This window comes from Canis aureus, chromosome 32 (assembly GCF_053574225.1).
Source record: "Canis aureus isolate CA01 chromosome 32, VMU_Caureus_v.1.0, whole genome shotgun sequence".
Taxonomy (NCBI): Eukaryota; Metazoa; Chordata; class Mammalia; order Carnivora; family Canidae; genus Canis; species Canis aureus.
Window position 1 is genome coordinate 22,667,244 of NC_135642.1, and position 22,545 is coordinate 22,689,788.

At 44.0% G+C, this 22,545-nt stretch overlaps 1 protein-coding gene across 2 annotated transcripts in view; it reads right to left on the bottom strand.

Moving 5' to 3' along the window:
* Positions 1-22,545, bottom strand: part of MYO5C (myosin VC) — a 94,875-nt gene that overhangs the window by 18,945 nt on the left and 53,385 nt on the right. Inside the window, exons 22-35 of one of the 2 annotated variants that reach the window (XM_077881130.1) lie at positions 21,102-21,266; positions 19,731-19,824; positions 17,314-17,377; positions 15,128-15,308; positions 12,944-13,037; positions 12,575-12,638; positions 12,408-12,488; positions 11,366-11,546; positions 10,489-10,611; positions 9,621-9,714; positions 8,908-8,971; positions 7,676-7,844; positions 3,969-4,056; positions 819-917 (exon numbers count right to left, since the gene is read on the bottom strand). In XM_077881130.1, coding sequence (XP_077737256.1) covers positions 819-917; positions 3,969-4,056; positions 7,676-7,844; positions 8,908-8,971; positions 9,621-9,714; positions 10,489-10,611; positions 11,366-11,546; positions 12,408-12,488; positions 12,575-12,638; positions 12,944-13,037; positions 15,128-15,308; positions 17,314-17,377; positions 19,731-19,824; positions 21,102-21,266 — 1,561 coding nt within the window. The remainder of the gene's footprint in view (positions 1-818; positions 918-3,968; positions 4,057-7,675; positions 7,845-8,907; positions 8,972-9,620; positions 9,715-10,488; positions 10,612-11,365; positions 11,547-12,407; positions 12,489-12,574; positions 12,639-12,943; positions 13,038-15,127; positions 15,309-17,313; positions 17,378-19,730; positions 19,825-21,101; positions 21,267-22,545) is intronic. The other variant, XM_077881131.1, reaches the window with a different exon arrangement.

A 22,545-nucleotide genomic window follows, 5' to 3' on the forward strand; every position in this document is an offset into this window, starting at 1 on the left:
TGGCAGGGGGAGGAGGGGTAAACTTCATAGAATGGACTAAGGTAAGCAAACCTCCCCACAGCTGCATAAACCAGGGGAATGGAGAGTCCCCATGGGTGTGCACCAGTGAGGGTAGAAAGGACAGGGTACAGGTGCTCATGTGCTCTGGAGGGGGTCACTTAGAAGAAGAGGAAGTTAGGCTCCACATTGTTTTGCTGCTTTAAGATCTTGAGACCAGCTGATAGAAAGGCAGCTTTTCTCTCTGCCACTGGAAAACCATGTGATTTTCATGGTACAGTCTAGTAAGATTGGCTCTGAGACCACCAACCCTTGTGTGTACACTAGAACATCCCTGTAGGAGTGGCTGGGAAGCCCCCATCATATTGCCCGCAAATAAAATTCTCAACAGAAGTCAAATGGAACAAGGAGTCACAGTTACTTCCACCATAGCTCCTGTGCTAAGACACAAAAATGAGAGGATGTGTATCCTATCTGGGTTCTATGATCAGACTCTGGAAGGGGTTAGGGCAGCACTTCTTAATTGAGGGCAATTCTGGCTCCCTTGGGATGTTTGGCAGCGTCTGGAGATGGTTTTTATTGTCATGACTAGAGGTTGTTACTGGTTTCTAGAGGGTAGAAGTCAAGGACACTACTTAATATCCTACAGTGCATAGCCACCGCACCCCCCCAACCCCAACAACGAATGATCTGGTCACTAGTGCGGAAGTTGAGAAGATCTGGGCTAGGAGAAGCAGCAGTGGAGGAAGAGAAGCTACCGCCCCACCCAGGACAGTAGCAATGACTGACAGACAAACATTCAGAGTTCCGGGTCTCACTACCAAGAATGAGGTTTTGAATGAGCTTCTCCTCATCTTCTGTCTTGTATTCCAGCATTCCAAGGTACTCCTTAGGTCCTGAGGTCAAGTGCACATCATTGCCTGTAGGCAGAGGCAAAAAATCAGCTAAATTCACAGAAACAGCTTTCATAGGCTTTATAATGAGACTATGCTGTCTTCCCACCCCATTCCAGCTGGCTGGCACATGAACGCTTGTGGCTTTCAGGTATATGGAAACTTTATTAATCCTGAAGAATTCCTCTGGTAGTGATTCATGTTTGCGAGTATATCAATGAGTAAAGCTGCTGCCAAAAAGGTGAAGTTATCCTTGAAGGGATCCTGATGAGTGCTGGTGTGAATCCAGCACAGTGTGGAGAAAGCAAGCCAAGATACTGCTTCTGTTTTCATGATACTGATGCCACAGTCAAGGAAACAAGATTATGAAACAGTTGGTGAGAAAAGTACTAAACTGCAGGATCCTAAGGGGGCTGTATTAGTTTCCTATGTGCTTTAACAAGTTACCACAAACTTGGTGACTTATGATACCATAGACTTTCCCATCTTACAGTGCAGGAGCTCAGAAGACTGAAATGGATCTCACATGAAGGACTGAAATCAAAGTGTCAGTAGAGCTGAGTTCTGGAAGCTCTAGGGGAGAATCGTTTCTTGCCTTTTTCAGCTTCCAGAGGCTGCCCAAATCCCCCGGCTTGTGGCCACATCACTCTGACCTCTGCTTCTATCACCATGGCCCCCTCTCTTTCTGCTTCCGTTGTCACATCGCCTTCTTTCATGCTGGCACTCCTGCCACTCTTTATAAGGTCCCTTATGACTGTACTGGGTCTACCTAATAAGCCTGGTTAATCTCCTCCATCGCAAGATCCTTAATTTAATCACATTGGCAAAATCTCCTTTGCTGTATAAGTGCTGGGGATTGGGATGTGGACATCTTTGGGTGGGCCAGAGTCTGCCCTCTGGTCGCCAAAGATTCATGTCCACTCTGAGATATAATGACAGAAACAGAGGTTAGGAGTCAAAGATTTTTTTTTTATAAAGATTTTTATTTATTCATGAGAGACACACAGAGAGAGGCAGAGACATAGGCAGAGGGAGAAGCAGGCTCCATGCAGGGACCCCGATGTGGGACTCGATCCTGGGACTCCGGGATCATGCCCTGAGCCAAACGCAGATGCTCAACCACTGAGCCACCCAGGCATCCCAAGAGTCAGAAAGATTTTGAAGATGTTATACTGTTGAGCTGGAAGAGAGAGGAAGGGACACATAAGCCAAGAAATGTGGGTGGGCTCTAGAAGCTGGAAAGACAAGTGAAAAGACTCTCCCCAAAAGCCTCCAGAAGGAACACAGCCCTGCTGACATACTGATTTTTAACTCTGTGAAAACCGTATTGGACTTCTGGCCTCCAGAACTGTAAGATAACAAATCTGTGTTGTGTTAAGCCACTAATTTTATGTTGATTTGTTACAGCAGCCATAAGAAATTAATACAGGGGCTGTAAGAATTCACACAGAAGTGGCTGGAACTCTTAACAAGTCAAGGAGGCAACACAGTAGTTGGGCCGAGAAGGGTGAGTAGGGTCTGGTGGGTGAAAAAGAAGGTGGCACAGGTAGCGAGTTAACAGAACTTCCTTATTACTCTATAAGAATTTCTCCTGCTTAAAAAAAAAAAATTTTTTTTTCCTGCTAACATACTAGCTCTTTTCTCTTGGAGACTAATAAAGGTAGAAGGTCAACCGTTTTACTAAGCAATACTGTTTATGGTAAGCATGATGTCTGATTGGTACCCTGCATCTGGACCTGGATGAACAACAAATAAAGCAGACACATCTGATAAGGACATTACACTTTGGGTATTCTTGAATGTGGTGACTTGTATCTGGACTTGTTTCTTGCAGGGACTCTGGAAGTGAACGGCACCTATGGAGAGTTCAAAAGATGTTGGCTTCCTACCAAGAGTCATGTGGCTGAGCCTGGAAGCAGATGCCACAACCCACTAAGCCCTGAGGTGACTGTGTCCCTACTGACGACTTGATGGTGCTCAGAGAACCACACAGCTAAGTTGCTCCCACATTCTTGACTCTCAGAATCTGTGTGTTGCTAAGTATGCATTGTTTTAAGTTGCTAAATTTCAAGATAGTTTGTTATATGACAATAGATAACTAATATAGGAAGGGAAGCTGATGTATTCCACTTTAGACACGTGGGGTTGGAAGAGGTAATAGAAAGGCAAAGAAAGTATTTTGGAGGCAAAAAGGAGCCAGGACTCAGGAAAAGAGGTGAGAGGTGGAAGGTAGATTTTGGAAGTCCGTGTGTTGAGATGGTGGTTCATCCATCCATTCCAATGGGGACACTATGGGGGCTTGGGAAGGACAGACATGGTCCTTGCCCTCATGAGGCAGACTGACATTTATCATTAATTATTGAAGGAGAAGGATCCTCATGTTGGTGGTGGATATTTTGAGATTGAAGTGAGAGTGGAATAAATACCAATAAAGGAGCTCTTCAAAGAAATGAATGCAGAAAAAGGAGCAGACAGTTGGAGATACAGCCTTAGTGATCCAGATTGGGAGGAAGAGGAAGCAATATGCAATAAGAATCAAGAGCGTAGAAGAGAGAAGTCCGCTAAGTTCACTGATTCAGTAACAGCCAAGGGAAAGAAAGGCATGGGGTCCTTTTCTTAGGAGCTCATGAGGGCATTCAAAGTGTGAAGTTCAGTCCATGTTCAGGACTACTGTCTATCTTCTTAGATCTCTTCTCTCTTCTAATAGAAATGGAGATATTGATCCTATGTAACTGGGAGAGGAAGAGACTTTCAAAGCAGTTATATTTGAAACTTGTTCACAGTTTCATTTTTAAAAGGAGAGAGTTAATCACAGAAGAGATTAAAAGTATTCATTACAGGGCATCCCTTAAGATGACATGAGTGCATATGGAATTATCTGAGGGCTGGTGAGTTATCCTCTGGCCAAAAGATCTTTCCATTAGCCCATCACTGAGCCCCAACCCATCCCCCACATTCCCCAGTTGAGAATTATTCCTTTGAGTTTCAGAGACTCTGGGCCACATCAGGAAACAAACAATGCGTGCTACCCTTAGCCAACAGTTCAAAAGGTAGGAAAGAGAATGTTATTTTTCCTACCCTTTTCAATCGTCTTGGTTAGAGTCTTGACTTGATCTTGTAGCTTCTTAATCACTCTGTCCTTCATGTCTAACTCTTCTTCAAGATCCTACAGATTCAAAACAAACAAAGACATTAGCTTAGAAGCATCAATCTGTGTTTTGGTAACAGCTTTATTAAGCTATAATTCATATACCGTGCAATTCACTCATTTGAAGTGTACACTCAGTGCTTTTCTAAAGTCAGCTATACAATGGCAACCATCACCATCATCTAATTCTGGAACACTTTTGTCACACCAGAAAGAAACCTGTAACATTTCCCTAGTCCCCTCCTGTCCTTGATAATCACCAATCTACTTTCTGACTCGTTATTATTTGCTTCTTCTGGACACTGAACATAAGGGGAATCATACAATATGTGGCCTTTTGGGTCTGGCTTCTTTCACTTAGTATAATGTTTTCAAGGCTCATCAGTTTCAAGCATGCATCAGGACTTCATTCCTTGTTGTGACTGAATAATATCCTACTGTATGGATATGCAATATTGATCTTGATCTATTTTTCCCTTAAAGTAATGCCTGTCAGAGAGAATTGAAAAATATGAATGTGTGAAAATGGGTTCTCCGGATATCAGAAGCTTGAGGCAGAGAAACTTTAGAGATTTGGGTCCTGGTTTTGCATTTCCTTCATGATAAAGGGGTGGCCCTGCCCATGCTAAATTTGGCTCAAGAACCAGCAGAGTCCCGGATGCCTACAAATATTTCTTAGAAAGGGTAGAGTGTTTAGGTTCTTTCTGAATTCCAAGGGCTTTGACTCAGAAAGGATTCAGGCTTCTCATCCCACAGTGTCCCACGCACAGCCACTACAGCCACGGGCTCTCTGGGGACTCTTGGTGCCAAGGGAGACTGTGCTGTTTCCACTCTTTGGCCACCTCTCCTCTGCTACAATTCTGGGTCTCTGGCTAAACATGTTAGGAACTTCAGTTTCTTCCCTTTTGTCTCAGTCCATCCTAAAATACATCTAAAAATAAAAGTTACCAGTCAACAAGAACCTGGAGGAAACCACTGTTCACATTTTGATTTCATTCCTTTCTTTCTTTTCTAATCTGGCACCTGCACATTTTATAGAATTGTGATCATACTGCATATGAAGTTTTCAATTCTATATTTTTCTCATTATACTAAGGACACATTCCCATGTCATTGATAATATACGCAAGCTGTCATTTTAATACCTAAGTCATATGATATACAACAACTTGTTCTACCCACTACTGTTGGACATGCATTTTTTTACTGTGATGGCCACTCTGAACAAAAATCTTTGTTCCTAGATCTAATTACTTAGGATAATAAGATATTAGAAATTGCATTACTGAGTCAAAAAGAATGTGAATCCAAAGGTTCATATTATTTGCCTCCACATTACCTCTGAGAAAGTTAATGCCAATTGCTATCCCTGGAGACCATGTGTGACAGTGCCCACTGCCAGGTATTTTCACCGGCACCATAAGATCTCTATAACTTGAAGGGCAACAATAACATGTAGTTTTAATTTTGAATTTCTTTGATAAATGGTGAGATGATCACTATTTTTTCCCTTTTTTTAATTTTTTTTATTTTTTCCCTTTTTTAATAAGGATTTTTTCTTTGACTCCAAAATTATGTAGTGGTTCAAATAGTGTCTCCTCAAAAATTCATGTCTACCTAAAACCCTAGAATGTGAACTTATTTAGAAATAGAGTCTTTAGGGATCCCTGGGTGGCGCAGCGGTTTGGCGCCTGCCTTTGGCCCAGGGCGCGATCCTGGAGACCTGGGATCAAATCCCACGTCGGGCTCCCGGTGCATGGAGCCTGCTTCTCCCTCTGCCTGTGTCTCTGCCTCTCTCTCTCTCTCTCTCTCTCTCTCTGTGTGTGACTATCATAAATAAATAAAAATTAAAAAAAAAGAAATAGAGTCTTTAGAGTTGCAATTAAACTAAGGATCAATATTAGATCATACTGGATTGGGATGGATCCTAAATCTAGTCTCCTTCTAATAGACAGAAAAGGACAGAGAGAGACACAGCCATATGAAGACACAGGCAGAGGTTGGGGTTATGTTGCCACAAATGAAGGGGTGTGGGAGCCACCAGCAGCTGGAAGAAGCAAGGCAGGATTCTCCCCTAGAGATTTTGGAGGAGTGTGGCCCTGCTGTCCCCTTGAATTTGGACTTCTGTTTTTCACAACTGTGAGAGAACAAATTTTTGTTGTTTTAAGCCACCCAGTTTGTGGTAATTGTTATGGTAGATCTTAGAAACTAACACAGGTAAGTCTCATTTGTGGGTAGCATCCACCACCTAATATACAGAAATTATATTCTTTTGTTGTGTATTAACCTGTTCATTTATGACACTGAGGTCACTCACTGGGTTGGGAATACTCGGTTAGAATGAACACGTTGCTATGATTGTTCCCCAGCTAAGCGCATGGTGGAAGCAGCAGCATTGCCTCGTCCCGCCTGGGAACAGAGCCATACACACAGAGGGGCTCCTGAGGAAAGGCACTGGATGGGACTGCACTGCACCTTCCTCTGACACTGGAGCATCAGAAACCAACACATGAATCCCACACAACTCAGGGACTGACAAAACCTAGAGCCACATGCTCATGGTGAGAGAGCAAATGTTCACATGGGACAAGATGTGCAACATACATGAGCCACCTACCTACCTCCTCCCTTACGACTGGCTCCAGCTGAGACTCCAGGGACCTACACGTAGGCACCAGTGCAGAAGGCAGGACAGCCTCTCACACAAGTTCAGCAGGCAGTTGCTTATCTGGTGTGACCTGAGGAGGCCATTCTCCAAGGAAGTTGTAGCCCCCTCAGAAAAAGATGTTTATTATCTAGGTCTCCCTGACTGGAATTGTGTTACTTTCTATTCAATGTTAAACTCTTTGGATTCCTTTGGATATAATTACCCGTTTAAAGTTAAATCCTGATACTACAAGATATGATTTTACCCTATCATGGTTTTCCTGTGAGACAAGAAATGGGGCACCCTGACAACAGAGTGTAAGGCCTGTGGGCCTGTCCAGGCTGCTGACCATTGCCCTGGGGAGTCCTTTTCTGGTTACAGTCTTGGAGGTCGCCAGGCCAGGAGGGAGTCTGAGCATGTCCAACTCCCAGGAAAGTGACCCATCTACCACTGTGGTGCTTCACGCACCAAAAATATTCCAAAAGAATTGCTGGGGCCTGACTTAGACTCGACCGGTTTCATTTTGACAAGGGCATTTACAATTTGACGAAGACTTTAATGTTTTAAAACATTTGTCATCTGCCATCATGGTCACTTCATAGAGGAACATTTTGACTAGAAAAATTGTAGGGAGGGCATAGCCCCAAAACATGTCCCTTTAATAGGGAAAGGCTTGCTCTAGACCAGAACATCGTCATCTCGATGGGTGCCATTCATGGGACAGTGCTCATCTCTTTGCTTATCATCTCTTCGCTTTATCGGACACTCCCCTCGTCAGGCCAGTGAAAGTCCCCAAGGCTCCCTGGCAGCAGGCTGCCACATCAGAGGCCACCTGTCTGCTGAGATAGGGACACAGATTGCTCTGATGGAAGTGGCTTTTGGTCTATAGCCGTTCATCATATGTTTTAGGTGGTCCCTCCCCGCTTTTGGTGACACCTGCACATATCATCTATTAACAAGTTGAAAAAAAAAAGTTGGAAAACTTCTTACCCTGTTTTCCACAGTTAGACGAGACGCTTCCTGCCGGAAAGTACTCTTGACTTCACTTTCAGTTTCAAATTGTTTCTTCAAGTGCTCGCTGGCCTCCTGCATTTCTTGAATCTTACTGATCAGCTTCTCTTTCTCTTTGATGTGTATTTCATTTTGGGCCTCTATGGTCCTGAGAAAAAGAGGAAATTTTGGTATCCGTTTGACCATCATGGACAAGTCACTCATTCATTGTCAGAGCAAACGCTGATTATTTTCAAGACAGAAAAATCCTTTGGCCAATTTATGTGTAACGTGAATAGTACTTGAATAGCAATGTCCTTGAAGCAGGGGCGTGGGGGTGAAGATCAGGGCTGGCTGGGTATAAAATTGTCCATGACTGTACCGGTGTCTCTAACCTGTTAAGAGATTCTTGCATCCATTCTGCCAAAGGATGTTGACTGTTCCCCCTGGACATCCACGCCCACTCACACCCTTATGACCACAAGCCCAGTGATTATCTCCTTTGTGAAAGGCCTGGGGACCAGACTCTCAAAAAGTCAGGGGTCAGAAAGAAGAGGAGTAGTAGCTTGCAAAAGAGATCCCAGACTGTGTCTCACCGCTTTCCTACAGTTTGGGGCCCTCATTTCATCCCCATCCTACCAATAAAGTCACATGACTAAAAATGCTCTCTAGGACATAGGACGTCCATGTATCACTCTGCAAAGTGAGTATGTCAGTGAATTGGCAGCAAGACAGCTTCGTTGCAAGGCCCCACCACAGCACCAGGCCCTCTGCTGGTCAAGATGCAAATTTGAGGGGATTATCAGTGAAGACTCTGAACATGGATTTCAAGCCTTATCCTAAATGGTCTGCTATAAGAAAATCTGTTCTCTCTCACACAATCTTATTTCATCAGTTTTTTGAACACACAATCCCTGTGTGCGGCACAACATTCTAAGGGAATAAGAGGGTACACGGTGAAAAGTAAGTTCTCTCGCCTTCCCTGTGTACCAGCCATCCAATTACCCTCCCTGGAACCAAGCAATGTTTTGATTCTTATATGTTCTCCCGTGTGCGTGTGTGTGTTGTGTGTACATATGTGTTTCTTTCTTTCACATCTGAATGGTAATATATACCTCAATCAGCACCTTGCTTTTTTGCCTTATTAACATATCTTGGTTATCTTCCACAATTCCAGAAAAGAAAAGCATTACATGAGCATGAACTTGAAGAACATACACGTTAACACTTACTTTCTTTGTGTTCCCTCCTCTTCTCGATTGCGGTTCAACTGATTAGACAATTCTTCCAGTTTTCCTGTCGTGAGAAGAGCTGTCATGACTTTGGGATCCATATGGCAGTCTGATTTGGGTTTGGTCATGCTTTTCAACAGTCCTAAGTTGTTTCTTGCCTGGGATGAGGTTTTGTTTGCTCTGAACAATGTTTATTTATTTTTTTAAGATTTTATTTATTTATTCAAGAGAGACAGAGAGAGAGAGAGAGAGAGAGGGGCAGAGGGAGAAGCAGGCTCCATGCAGGGAGCCCAACATGGGACTCGATCCCGGATCTCCAGGATCAGGCCCTGGGCTGAGGCAGCGCTAAACCGCTGAGCCACCCAAGCTGCCCTCTGAACGATGTTTAACTATTTCCCAAGCTATAATCCCAAAATTGTGACATTTCACATAAAAATCTGGATTTCTGGCTTTTCCTTACAAATAGGAATATCAAGTGACACTGGGGCCAATAGTCCCACATGGCAACAATCAATGGAGCTTGGAGGCTGCTGCACCTCTGAATGCTGTGTACCTTACAGTCCCCTCCAAAAAGCCCTCTTTTCACATTTATGTCACCTGGTTGGGCCCCTGGAGAACCAGAGTTCGAGATCCCTGGGTATAATGATTTCTCTGTCATTTCCTGGATATGAGAATCCATTTTCTAGAAGTGGTTTCATGACAGTTTCAGTTACCTTTCATGCTTTCTGTTTGTTCATTCAGGCGGGTTTCCAGATCTTGCTTCTGTTTCTCCAGCTCTGAAATTTGCTGTTTAAAGTCTGGGATCATCTTTAGAGAAGAATTATAAATATTTGAATGCAAAACACTTTTGTCTGTGAACTTCAAAACCTCAGAGCTACTCAGAAGTAAACTAGACTGTCTAGGTGCTTAAGCCCAGGGAGTGGAAACATCTGGTATAGCTGTGCAGCAGGGCCAGCCAAGGCGTTAGACTGGTTTGGCATTAATGGCTTTTTACTTCAAGATCTATACAGAGCCACAAGCAATACCAGCATGTTTGGAGGGAGTGGTTCTCACGCGGCTATGACCATGGTCTGGGTCCTGACCGACCCAGACCAAGGTCTCCTGGGGGAGAAGGAAGTACACTCTCTGGGAGGGTGTGGGGGGCTCTGCTGAGGTGAGCCAGCCTCCTCGGCCCAGGCCCAGAAACATCATCTCCTCATCTAGGAACACGAATATCGAATAGTGTCTCAAAGAGGCCCCTCCATGCCCTATGAATTTCAGGCAGTGCACTGCTCTTTTCGTAGAGGTCTGGAATGATCCAGTTTGTCCTCATCTATCTGCATATTTCTGTAAACATCACTCCTGCCCATCCTCAGTCAGGTAAACAGTTTTCCTGTTGTCCAAGTTTTAAAACCCGTGTTGTCCAAGTTAAAAAACACCTGTGCCTCTCTGAAGTGTACATGAAGAATACTTGCTTGATTGTGTATTTGGGTGCATGTTCTGCACTGGTCCTCATTAAAGCTTCAACCAAAGGATTAAAAAAGACAAGGTCCTTAACTCCTGCTCCACATGCCTGCTGCGCCCAGGGTCACACCTCCTCACCTGTGACACAGCCCAGAGATGTCCTAATATTCTCAGGCGAGGCAGAGGAGAAGGAAGTGGTAAGAAAGCTGAGAAGGGGTAGCCAGGGAGGTGGGCTGAGGACCTGTAGGAAAGCGTGGTATCCTGCAAGGCGACAGAACAAACCGGAGGGAGGAAAAGGGAATGATTAACGTCACCAGATGTTGCTGAGGGAGAAGATGGAGGTGGAAACGGATGCTTTGGGCTCAGCCATGTGCAGGCAGCTGGTCAGTGCACACGGTGCACACGACAGATTGGTGTGGCTGTGAGGTGGCCCCTGAGAAGCCTGGCCAGCTGCCCCCAAGAAACAGGTGGTGGCTATAGGTGATATGGGGTTAAGAAAGGGATGTTCTTTGAGTCAGGAGATTTCTATAGCATTTCTCCATGGCTGCAGGCTTGAGTTAAAAGAAAGGATGAGACAAACTCAGGGAAAGAATAGGCATCACAGAAGAGAGAAGTCCTTGAGAAAATAAGCAGAGAGACGGGCCCGAACACCTGCCCCACTCAGGAGTTCTCCTTCTACCTTAGTGTTTGGGGTTTCTTTTGTCACTTTCCACAGTGTTAGGGCTAGACTTAAAATACACAGATTTAAACACACACACACACACATACACACACACACACACATCACAGAATTTGAACCCATCCTATGGTAAATAAACCCACTCTCAAATCAAAGTGCTCTCCATCCCAGGGTAATTTTATAGTTTTATCTTCTGACTCAGTTATTTCATTCCTAGAAAACATTCTAATCCATTGTTTACTGCCAGGAAACTGAATTTTATCCCACTAACAAATGGCATCTCTAGAATAATGGCTACATTACATGGCCACCCGGGGCCCATGGCTGAGACCATACCATGTTTTCTGATGTTAGCCTGGTAACTTCATGACGGATACTTTCATTGATGTCAGTCTCTTCTCTAAATAATTTCTGCAGGTGGTTGATTTCTTGACTTAGATGCACCACTTTGAAGTTCAAAGCTTCGATCTCCTTTTCGTAGCAATCCTTCTGGGACTGGAAATGGCTCTCCAAGACGCTGTCAGGGGAGGGGTCAGAAATGAACCACATAGTCTTTATTTTGCTGTGCGGCTGACTGTGAGCATGTACATGTGCAGTAGTTACGAAAATTCACAATTTAGGCCCTGCTAAGGACGTAAAGTTTACTTATGTACACATAGTGACAGGCTATGGACTTAGGTACATAGAATTATAAAATTCTTCTAGCTAGTTAGGAAGAATTATGTGGCACTAACAGGCAGTTAGTAAGAAATTTTAGACACGTTAAAATTACACTTTCATAGTTTAAGAATATGTTTGTATGATGCAACAATAGTAAATATACATTCATTATGCATCTGTCAAACTCACAGAATGTATAACACCAACAATAAACCCTGAAGTAAACTATTGATTCTAGGTGATAATGACAGATCAACGATGTTCATCAATTTTAACAAATGTATCACTCTGGTGGGGGATACTGATACTGGTTATGTGGGGTGAGTGTAGGGATACCTCTGAGAAATCCTTATACTTTCTGCTAAATTTTGCTGTGGACCTGAAATTTCTCTGAAAAATAATGTCTGTATATAAAAGATTATAGCAAATTCCTTAAAATTAAACATAGTTCTATGTCTATAGCAACATTGGCTAACTTATTTGATATAATCAGTTTTCCCTGCACAGATTACAGGTTTTAGGACTTGGAAGTTTGCCCTAAAAATATTTTTTTTTCATTATTAAACTCATTACTTATTTCTTGAAATATTTCCAGTAATTACTGGATCATCCCACCATAAGGAGTTTCCTCTGCGTCAAATCTGTGGAAGATAAACTCGTTACTTCCTGTATCTATCATCTCTGAAAAGCAAAAAGAACCCTGGGGGGAGTTTCTCACTGTGTTGCTTTCTTTAGTCCTTCATAAGCAAACCAAAGTTCTCCATCCTCATTTAAATGTTCCAAATCTTCCAACGAGAGCCTGGAAAATAAGGAGGGGTAAGAAAATCTATCATCTCACTCCTGTGCTACATGTTTCTAAATGTCTGGTAACGCAAAAATGATTACCTGCTTCTAACATCTTCAATGTCATAGCTTTCAAGAAGTTGTTTGGTGATCTCAGACATCTTTTCTGAGAGGAAAAGGCAGAACTGGTATAAATTACAGTTTTGCATGATTTCTCTTCTCCCATTCCTAGTTCTCTAGATTTCACGCAGAGTGTCCAGCTAACCATACCAACAGCTAACTTAACAACTATTCAACCAATCAGCCAACCAACCTATCAGCTATGAAGTCAAGCAGCTATTCAACCTACCACATGTCCAACCAAACAGCAAGCCAACCAGGCTCACACCAAGGGATACATTTCCTTAGCAGTGACACCTGTAATAAACTTGTTTCTGCACCCATGGGCTCAGTGACTCATATTTTTCTTACCTCTCATTTCCCGTTTCTGTGATTGCACATGTTTCTCAACATCGATCTTCTGTGTCTGAAGTAGCTCTATCTCCTTTTCAAACTCAGAGATTGTCTGTATCACAGCAATGACCATACCGGGTGAAGAAAAAATAGCTATTATGGCTTACGTCAGACAAAGAGAACACTATTATGGTATTGTGTGTCTACCCAAGACATCATCACCCAGTTAAAATCTTGTTAAAACTTCACTGCCCACACAGTGTAGCCTTGAAGCATATTTAACAGCTCAAAATATTGTAACTTATTCCCAGATATAGTTGGTTGCAGCAATAGAATTAATATCCTTACTATGTAAAGGATATTACTAAGTTTTGGGGTGGGGTGGGGCGGAAAAGGGCCCAACAGAAGAGGCTAAATTCTCTTTCACTGTATGATGAACTCTTGGATGCAGGGATGTGGGCAAGCCACCACTGTCGTAATATTGGGTGTGGGCTCCCGCCAGGTTTACATGTGGCACAACAGCAGAGCCAGGGGTACCCATGAGGTTGGGAGTTGGCTGTGAGGGTGCGACTAGGTGTCCTGAGGGGGAGCACAGGGTGTGGGGAAGAGGTTGTATTCTGCTTTATTTACCTTGTGAGGTCAGCCTGAGTAGGGATCACAGGTGTGTGTTTTCATAGCATTGAGGGATATGCAGTGGGGAAATAAGCCCTCCTTAATCTTTTCTCAGTCTCAGTGTTTAAGGGCTACAGCTCCAGTTTCGTCAGAGGATGAGAGGGAGATTTAACTGAATTTACCGATCACTTTAGGTACATCACCTAATCCTTATAACAGGCCACATGGTGATGGGGTGATAATTTATGGATGAGAAAACTGGGGCTACAGAAGGTGAGATGGCATGCTCAGGGCTGACGGGGCCCCAGGACTGTCCGATCCAAAACCCCTGCTCTTGGTAATGTTTCAGCAAATGTTCCAAGTCATACATGCACGTACTTATAGACTGATTATGTTTATTTTCTGTGAAAATCAGACTAATCTTAATATACCACATCAGAGAGTTTGGACCACAGCTTTAGCTACCAAGACGAAGTGAGTTACAAGTAGTGGTGCCTCATTCCAAGAGCAGCTGTGTGATGTCCCAAGATGTAGACTAGTCAGATGATGCGATGCTAGCCTCACGGGACTCCTGAGAGTGAAGCAGTCAGAGCAATATGTGGTCCTCCTTGGTCCCACGGTCCAAACTCCTTCTATTTTTGTTTCCAAAGATTTTATTTATTTATTCATGAGAGACAGAGAGAGAGAGAGAGAAAGAGGCAGAGACACAGGCAGAGGGGGAAGCAGGCTCCATGCAGGGAGCCTGATGTGGGACTCGATCCCAGGACTTATCCCAGGACTCCAGGATCACACCCTGAGCAGAAGGCAGACACTCAACCACTGAGCCACCCAGGCATCCCCCGAACTCCTTCTTTTAAACAATAGGAAACTGGCCCAGAGAAGATAGACAGCTCTCTTGTGAAGTCAAGAGGTGACCCAGATGTGATTCCTAAAGTTCTTCTAAGTCACGTGTGGGTATTCCATGACATTTACAGAGAATAGTTACATGATCTTGCTAATATTCTACTAACATGCAATTCATTTATTTAGTGGAAGCTTACAAGCTTTCCAAATTTATACCGAAATGTTTTGCATTGAAGAATAGAGGGACATTCGAGTTTGTGTTTCCTGGTAGGGAAGGAATTCAGTTAAGCCTCGATTGTCCAAGCATGGATCATTACTATTGTGGATTTTCTGATAATAACTTAAAACAAAAGATTCTGATAACAAGGTAATTTAATTTTAATACGGGTATTTATAGAAATATAACATGATGGAATGTATAATAATGATTCACAATCAATTTATAATTTAATTTGAAAATGTTCTCTAGGTAAACATATTTGAATAACTTCATAAACCATATTCATATAATTTCAAAAGAGTTAGAAAGTGGACTTTTAAAATATGAAAAGCAACTATTGGTAAGTCAAAGGCAACTTGGGAGTTCATCCTTGGAAGAACTGAAGGAATCAGGGTCGTTTTGACTGTGGCCTTTACACAGATGCTCTTAAATGTCTGATCCTGTGGGAGTGTGAAACTGCTCCCTCCATGAGGCTCAAAGACCACCGGAGCCAGGGAGCTCATCTGCAAGTGAAAAGCCCCTTCTACCTTTGCCTGCTTTCTCAGTTGGGCCACCTCCCCCTTTAAGCCATCTGAGGTGACACGTTCTTCCTCTAGTTGATGATGCAAGTGCATTTTCTCCTCTTTGAGAGCTTGAATGTCTTCTTTCAAAGACCAGATCTGCTTCTCATAGTCTTGTGTTTTCAGTTCAAAACTTTTTTCAAGAAGTCTAGGAGCAAAAGAAAAGAAATAACTAATTCAGAATTTCTCAAGTCTTAACCATGAATTAGAACCATACATCATCTTGAAAATAAGAGACTCGGAAAGGAGACATGTAATTAGGATCCACTGTGACCCTTCCAATAGACAATGGCCTTATTTTTAGCTGACTGTTGCCTGTCCCCTTAGGTTACAGAAATTTTTTTATACCTTCTGAGAAATGTGGCTCTACTATGGTCACACAGAGGAAACACAGGATAGGGAGGCTGAACTCAAAGACTCAGTGGGGTTGGGATACTCCACTCCAGAAGCCACCCTAGTTCTGTGTGGTTCCCTGTGGTCTCTTGGAGGAGCCCCTTCCCTTGGCAAAGACCTTGGCACATTCTGCCAAGTGCTAGCCCCTGCCGAGTTCCAAGGATCCTAGAAGGGTTTGACTGGGTCCTAAATAAGTTAATACAGCCATTTAACCTGTCAAAGGAGCCAGCCCTTCTAACATTCTGCAATAAACTGCAGCAAATCCAGGTGCCCCAAAGTCCAGGGCAATTCCTTGTGAGTCCTCAATTCCTTGTGAGACAGCTGCTCAATTAAATATGGGATGACTGATGAAGAAAATAACCAAAGAGAGACATGACCCAGACCAGCCCTACATAACCCAGAGGGGCCAGCAGAACAGAAGCAGTCCTAGGGACTCCAGCAGTTTTTATGATCACCACTCTACTTGCTAGGCTGTCATCTCAGTTCATTTATGACTGACTTACATAGCACAAAGGGAGAGGCCCCAGGAAGGGAGTCACATTCCCAGCAGGTCTGTGTTTCCTTTTGTAGATATTAACAAGCTTCTCAACTTTGTGCTCCTAAGAGGCCAGTAAAGCATCTTTAAAGAAGCAAACCGCAACCAGAAGTCTACGTCGAAAGAATCTCAGACTTGTACCTACTTTGGTTGGGAGTCACACACAGACTTCAGGCATCTGGAGGCCCGTTGAGGGTTGTGACAGGTGCTAAAATGTCTCGAGTCAGCTGACCCGGGATCAGACCAAGCTACAGATGAATGCTGATGAGGACTGCAAGAAACTTAAAGTGACCTGGCCTCAGCCTGCCTCTCCAAACCCCTTCCTGAAATAATTGTTCCCAAGTGGCCCCAGGTCACAGTGAACTGAGCCAAGAACTGAGCTCCTCTCCTAGAGTTGAGAGTTCACTGAAAAATAAAATTTTCAAGGTGACGAGCAAAATCTCCTACTCACACAGGACCAGGAAACACGTATCTGTCAACTCTTGGAGCTCTTCAGTTACATTCTCTCCACTAATGTTTTGGTATCCAGCTCCTTACTAAGATCCAGGCTCTCCTGCCAACTAAATGCACAGGGAAGCTGTATATCCTACCACCTAGCCCTGAGCCTTCTAGACAACAGAAATGTGCCAGGAATATTTTGTCTTTCCCCAGCACCCTGCCATGCATCCCTCCTTTGAGATCTAAAAGCTTTGCGTTGACTCTTGAAGAGAAGGGAGTGTAGACTGCAGTCTTTGCAGATTAACAGAATTTGGTACTGAGACAGGAAAGGTGGGGCAGGTGCAGTACAAGGTCCTGGGAACCTGCCTTTACTATCATGAGGTGGGTTCCATCCCTTATTGTCTGGGGCAAGAGTCAAGTTAACAGACACAACACACAGGGGAGGGAGGAAAGCTTATTTTCAAGGCAATAATTTTACTGCTTGGACTTGATGGAAGCTGAAAGGGACAGCAGGGCCTGACCTTTTCTGTCTGAGCAATGAAGGGAAAGCCAGAAGTTCCCAGGGGCCCACCGCCCACAGCTGCAGAACCTGTGCTGTCTGAAAGGTGCACCCTGCAGGACTCGGCTCTCACACATGTGAGTCTCTCACTTCCTAAAAACATTCACACACACCCCATCTCCTGCCCCAGCTTTCCTGTATCTGTGACCTGCTATCTGCAAGCTGAGAGGCAACATATAAAAGAGTAGAGACAGATGCAATAGCTCTGAGGCAAACTAGGTTTCGTACATTCTCTGTTGTTCTTCTTTTTGTATGTCATCAAAGAGCTGCTTGGTGAGATCATCCATTTTTCCTGTGAAAAGAGAATGTTTTTTGAAATATATCTGCAAACCAATGCCTTGATGTTTTCATATACATATATATTATTATTATTATTATTATTATTATTATTATTATTATTATTAAAAAGTACACAGAAACGTTTTAGGAAGAAAATGGCCAGTTTACGACAGGGTTTCAGTCCTGGCACTGTTGATGCTTCAGACTGGACAATACTTTGTTGTGGAGAGGGGGCCGTCCTGTGCAGTGTGGGACGCTGGGCAGCAGCTCTGGTGTCTTACCACTGTGACCACCAAACATGTCCCCTGATGAGGAGAGGGGAACCAGAGTGGTCTCTTGGCTGCGAACCACTCATTCATGATAACCAAGAAAATAATAAAGTGTGTCTGTCTTCATCTGTGGACAGGGTAGTATGACAAAGCTGCTGGTGCATTTTAGTATAAGAGTCTCTAACAACAGAGTGAGGTTGAGGTGACATTGGACAGCCAGGCAATAATCGCTGGGGGTCTGTCATTCTGAAGACGTGACAGCCCCATTTTCCCAGCATATCTACACACAACAGGTGCCCTTGAAAATGGGGGTAACCCATCAAAGCCTGACATCTCTGTTTGTATTTAGTTGATACCTCATCCTTGACCTCTACCTCATTTCTGAATCCCACCACAGAGGGAAGCCTAGGGAGGAGGTGATGAAAGCTGCCCTGAATTACTTGATTAAAAAAAAAAAAAGGCCAATGGTATTAGTTTGTCAAATAGATATCAAATGTCACTGAATCAAAATGACTGCCTCAGAATGTCATGAGTCAGCCAGAAAAAAACTAGGAAAATGCTTAAGCTTTAATTTAGAAGCCCGCATATTTGATGTAATTTCAATTTTTAATTCACTCACAGAATTGGCTTCAGTTCTGATGCTTGCATCTCAGGCCATTTACCAAGGGGTGAAAGAGCTGCTCAAATGTGACTTTCTTCCCAGGAGCAATGGGATGGTGTCCATGTTGGGATCTCAAAAAGGGGGAATGTGTGAGAACATCCCTTAGGTCACAGGGTAAGCGAAGGCTGGTACTTTTCACAAAACACTGTTGGCCATGTGTAGGGAGATTCACAGGATAAGCAGTTTATAAACAGGGGTTTAAAAGCCTCCAGGTACTTTTTAGAAGGAAATATCAAATTATGGACTCAACCATGTCATTGCTGTCAAATATGTAATTTTTAGGACACGCTTGTAGGAATTTAAGTTTTCTTGTGAGGAAAAACCACTTAAAGTTACAAGAAAGCACAAATATACTCAGGAGCAGTATATTGTAATAAAAAAGTTAGAGGTGGGCAAGTGCTTCCCTAATTCAGGTCTGAGGTTTACTCAGAGACCTCTGACTCCATGTGTTCCTCCCCACTCACATCATCAGTCCTCTGAGACTGGCTGCAGGGTGTGCATTATCTGTAGCTAGAGGTTACTCCCAGGCTTGGCACCATCTGGACAGCCTTTCCTGTTCTGCTGGCCAGGACTCAGGATGTTAATTTCCTCCTACTGATGTGTTTCTCCCATACTCTGACCTGAACCCCTAGGGTTCCTGAATCCTGCCTGCTGGGCCTAAGGTGTGCGCTAGATCCCCAGGCCTGAACTCCCATGACCCTGTCGCCCCATCAGAGCTTACAGAAAAGATCTCTGGACAGGACAGATAATCAAATGTGGCAATTTAAACCATCTGGTCAGGAACCATCAGGTTCCTGCTCCTATTGGGATTTAGCAAGCACTTGCAATTAGAATTTGAGTTGGAAATCTGCGGATGGACAGAGGTAGGCTAAGGGGGCCTGCTCCACACCCCTGAATGAAAGTGATACCGCTGGTTCCCAGGGTCTGCATCTGAGAGCCCAGGGTGATATGGCTCAAGTGCTCAGCAGGGCCTTCACTCAGAGCCAGGGCAGTAGCAGAGGAGGGGGAACCAGAGCAGAGGATCCTGTGTATCAGGATCGCTAAATTTTTTTTTTTTTTAAATATAGATGTGTGAACCACCCTGGCGGTACCATACACAGACACATCCCTCACCCCGTCTCCTGGTGGAAGAGCTCCAGGCTTATGGCCCAACCATCTATATTTTGCAAATGGCCCTGGTGGTTCTGAGGCAGCGATTGCTGAGCTATCTGACAAAAGATGGAAATAAAGCAGAAGAGTCTGTAGGGTAAAGTTATCACAACTTAAATATAGTTGTTCTCTGTGAGGCAAAAAATGATCTCATTTCACTGTACTTTCATGAGTACATGACAGATTCTGGATTCTACCTAAAACTCAATTCACACCCATTAGTTATTTCCTGAATGCCTGGACAGGTGAGCACATGGAAGCATGCATCGGGCCACCTTGGGCTCTACCTTTTAGCTCTTCAGTCTTCTCTCGGAGCTGCAGCTCTATTTGCTCTTTTTGTATTTCCAGTTCTGAATTATGCTTCTGAAGCTTTGCCAATCTCTAGTGAAGGGAGGAAAAGAAGCTTTTTAAAAAAGTTCAAGTTTTGTCACCACAGCCTTGATGCATTTTTATCTATCCATCCATGCATCCATCCATCTCAGCTCCTATCATGGATGACAGCCAGCGCCGGCCCACCACAGGATGCTGCATTCCATCTCACACAGAAGGGCTCCCTGTGACTTCAAGCAGACACTAGTTCTCATCTTGGTCCAGAAATGGCCAAAGTCAAGGAGGAAGAACCAAATCCAAGGTCTCCTCAAAGTCAAGAAAATGCCTCTATCTTTTCTGGAAGCTTCTCAATAGCCAAGGTATTTATATATTTAATAGGTATAAATAATTTATGATATAAAATGGAGTAGAGGCAGACTCAATAGCTTTAAGGTAAACTAGGTTTCGTACATTCTCAGTTGTTCTTCTTTTTGTACGTCATCAAAGAACTGCTTGGTGAGAACGTTAAGAGTATTGCTACTTAGGAAGGATGTGCGATCATGACAGAAGCTCTATTATTTTAGCTTCTCCTGGCAAAGCATCTGCTGGGTCTGATGGTTGGCGACTGGCAGTGTGGGTTGGGGAGGGTGCCCTGGGGCTCCAGGCTGCCACAAACCTGGGTGCTGTAGGACTCTGGAAAGTACCAGAGAATGGAGGGTAGTAAATCCTGCCGCTTCAGAACACAGTAGCTCACACTGGTGCAGGCCTCTGTGGTAGGCACTTGGCTAAATTATTTTGTCTATTTTATCCTAACGACGACTCTGTCGGTTCCTTTTTGCTATTCCCATTTTACATCAGAGAGGGTAAGTGGCTTGCCCAAGCTTGCCCAACCAGATGGCAGCAAAGATAAGATTTGAGCCTAGGACATCTGATATCTGTCAACTGTTCATCCTACTACACCACAGAGATGAAAACCCGCCCCAAACTTTGCACTGCTGTTCTGGGGAAGATACTTCAGGGCACACACCAGATGGACAAGTGACAGGGGACCAAGATCATCCCAGAAGAGAAAGAAGCATCTAGCCAGGGAGGGGCTTTCATCACTTCATCATAGTTGAAAAAAGAGGAAACCTTATGTTGTGCATCTTGAAGCATGAGCCTCCTCCTCTTCCCCCAGACTCTAGGCCTCTGATCCCCCCTCCCCTGAAAGGTAGGCTTCCTTTGGTTATGGAAGCTGATAGCAAAATTTGATCTGTTGTGCAGAAATCTGCTTTGTGGGAAAATGCTGTGACCTGACCTCTTGCAAGGAAAGACTTGCATGTATTTCCATAATCACAACGAGCACAGACCTCTTCCATGGCAGCCTTGTATTTCTTCCCCTTCTCCTCATAATTGTGCCTATGGGTAGCTGCTCTGTCCAGCTCTGATTCCAGTTTCTGAATCTTCTCCGTGTCACTGGCCCGAAGAGCGGCCAGGCTGGTCAGCTTCTCTACCAGCCCATGGTTTTCTTTGTTCTAGAGGAAAAAAAAAAAACAAAAACCAGCAGATGTTAAGAGGTTTATCCAAAATAAAGAAGCTGCTCCATTTGCCTCTTACAACCTTTGACATGGTATCTAAATCTATCAGAGCTTTACTTATACTGATCACATTTATCATTACAATGGCACATATGAGCATTTTCATCCCAAGGTAAATAGCGAGGCAGATGTGGTCTGGCAAACTTCTTGGGCTGATGGCATTTTCGGTGTGGGACCAGCCTGATCCTGGAGCTCCAAGACAACCCTAGTGCTATGGGATGAACTGTATCCCCTGTACCTCCCAAATTCATATATTATAGTCATAATACTCAGTCCTTCAGAATATGGCTATATTTAGAGATAGGGTCTTTAAATCCAAAATTAAGGTAAAATGAGTCAATGTCATATCAGTGGGCCCTAATCCAGAATGACTGTTGTCCTTATAAGAAGAGATTGAGGAGGGGGCACTTGCATGGCTCAGTGGTTGAGTGTCTGCCTTTAGCTCGTGCTGTGATCCCGGGGTCCTGGGATTGAGTCCACATCCGGCTCCTCTTGGGGAGCCTGCTTCTCCCTCTGCCAATGTCTCTACCTCTCTCTGTGTCTCTCATGAATAAATAAAATCTTTTAAAAAGAAGAAGAAGGAGGAGGAGGAGGAGGACGAGGACATTAGGGGGGGTGCCTGGGTGGTTCAGTTGGCTTAGTGTCTGCCTGCAGCTCAGGTTGTGACTCCGGGGTCCCAGGATTAAGTCCCACATTGGGCTCCCTATTCTGTGTGTGTGGGGAACCTGCTTCTCCCTCTCCCTCACCCTCTGCTGCTTGTTCCCCACCCCATGCTCTGTCAAATGAGTAAATAAAATCTTAAAAAAAAAAAAAAAAGAAATCAGGACACAGATCAAGACACATAGAGAGCAGACTGCCACCTGCAAGTCAAGGAAAGACAACTCATTAGGAAAGCCCCTCTGCCAACACCTTGACCTTGGCCTTCTAGCCTCCAGAACCATGGCAAAAGAAATGTCTGTTGTGTAGGCCTCGTAGGCTGTGGCAGTTATGGCAGCCTTAGCAAATGAAAATACCTAGAATGGAGCTCAGGCAGCATCGGGGCCCCCAGGGGCCCCATTCCCAGCTCTCATGGAAGTTTTTCGGTGCTGTTTTACACAAGCCACATAACATGCAGGCCTGTCACCCAAGAGCACAATAAAGGAGAAACTGCATCAAAACCTGCAGCGATTTTTTGCACATTTGTCCACTTACTAAGGACTCCTGCATCACCACTTGT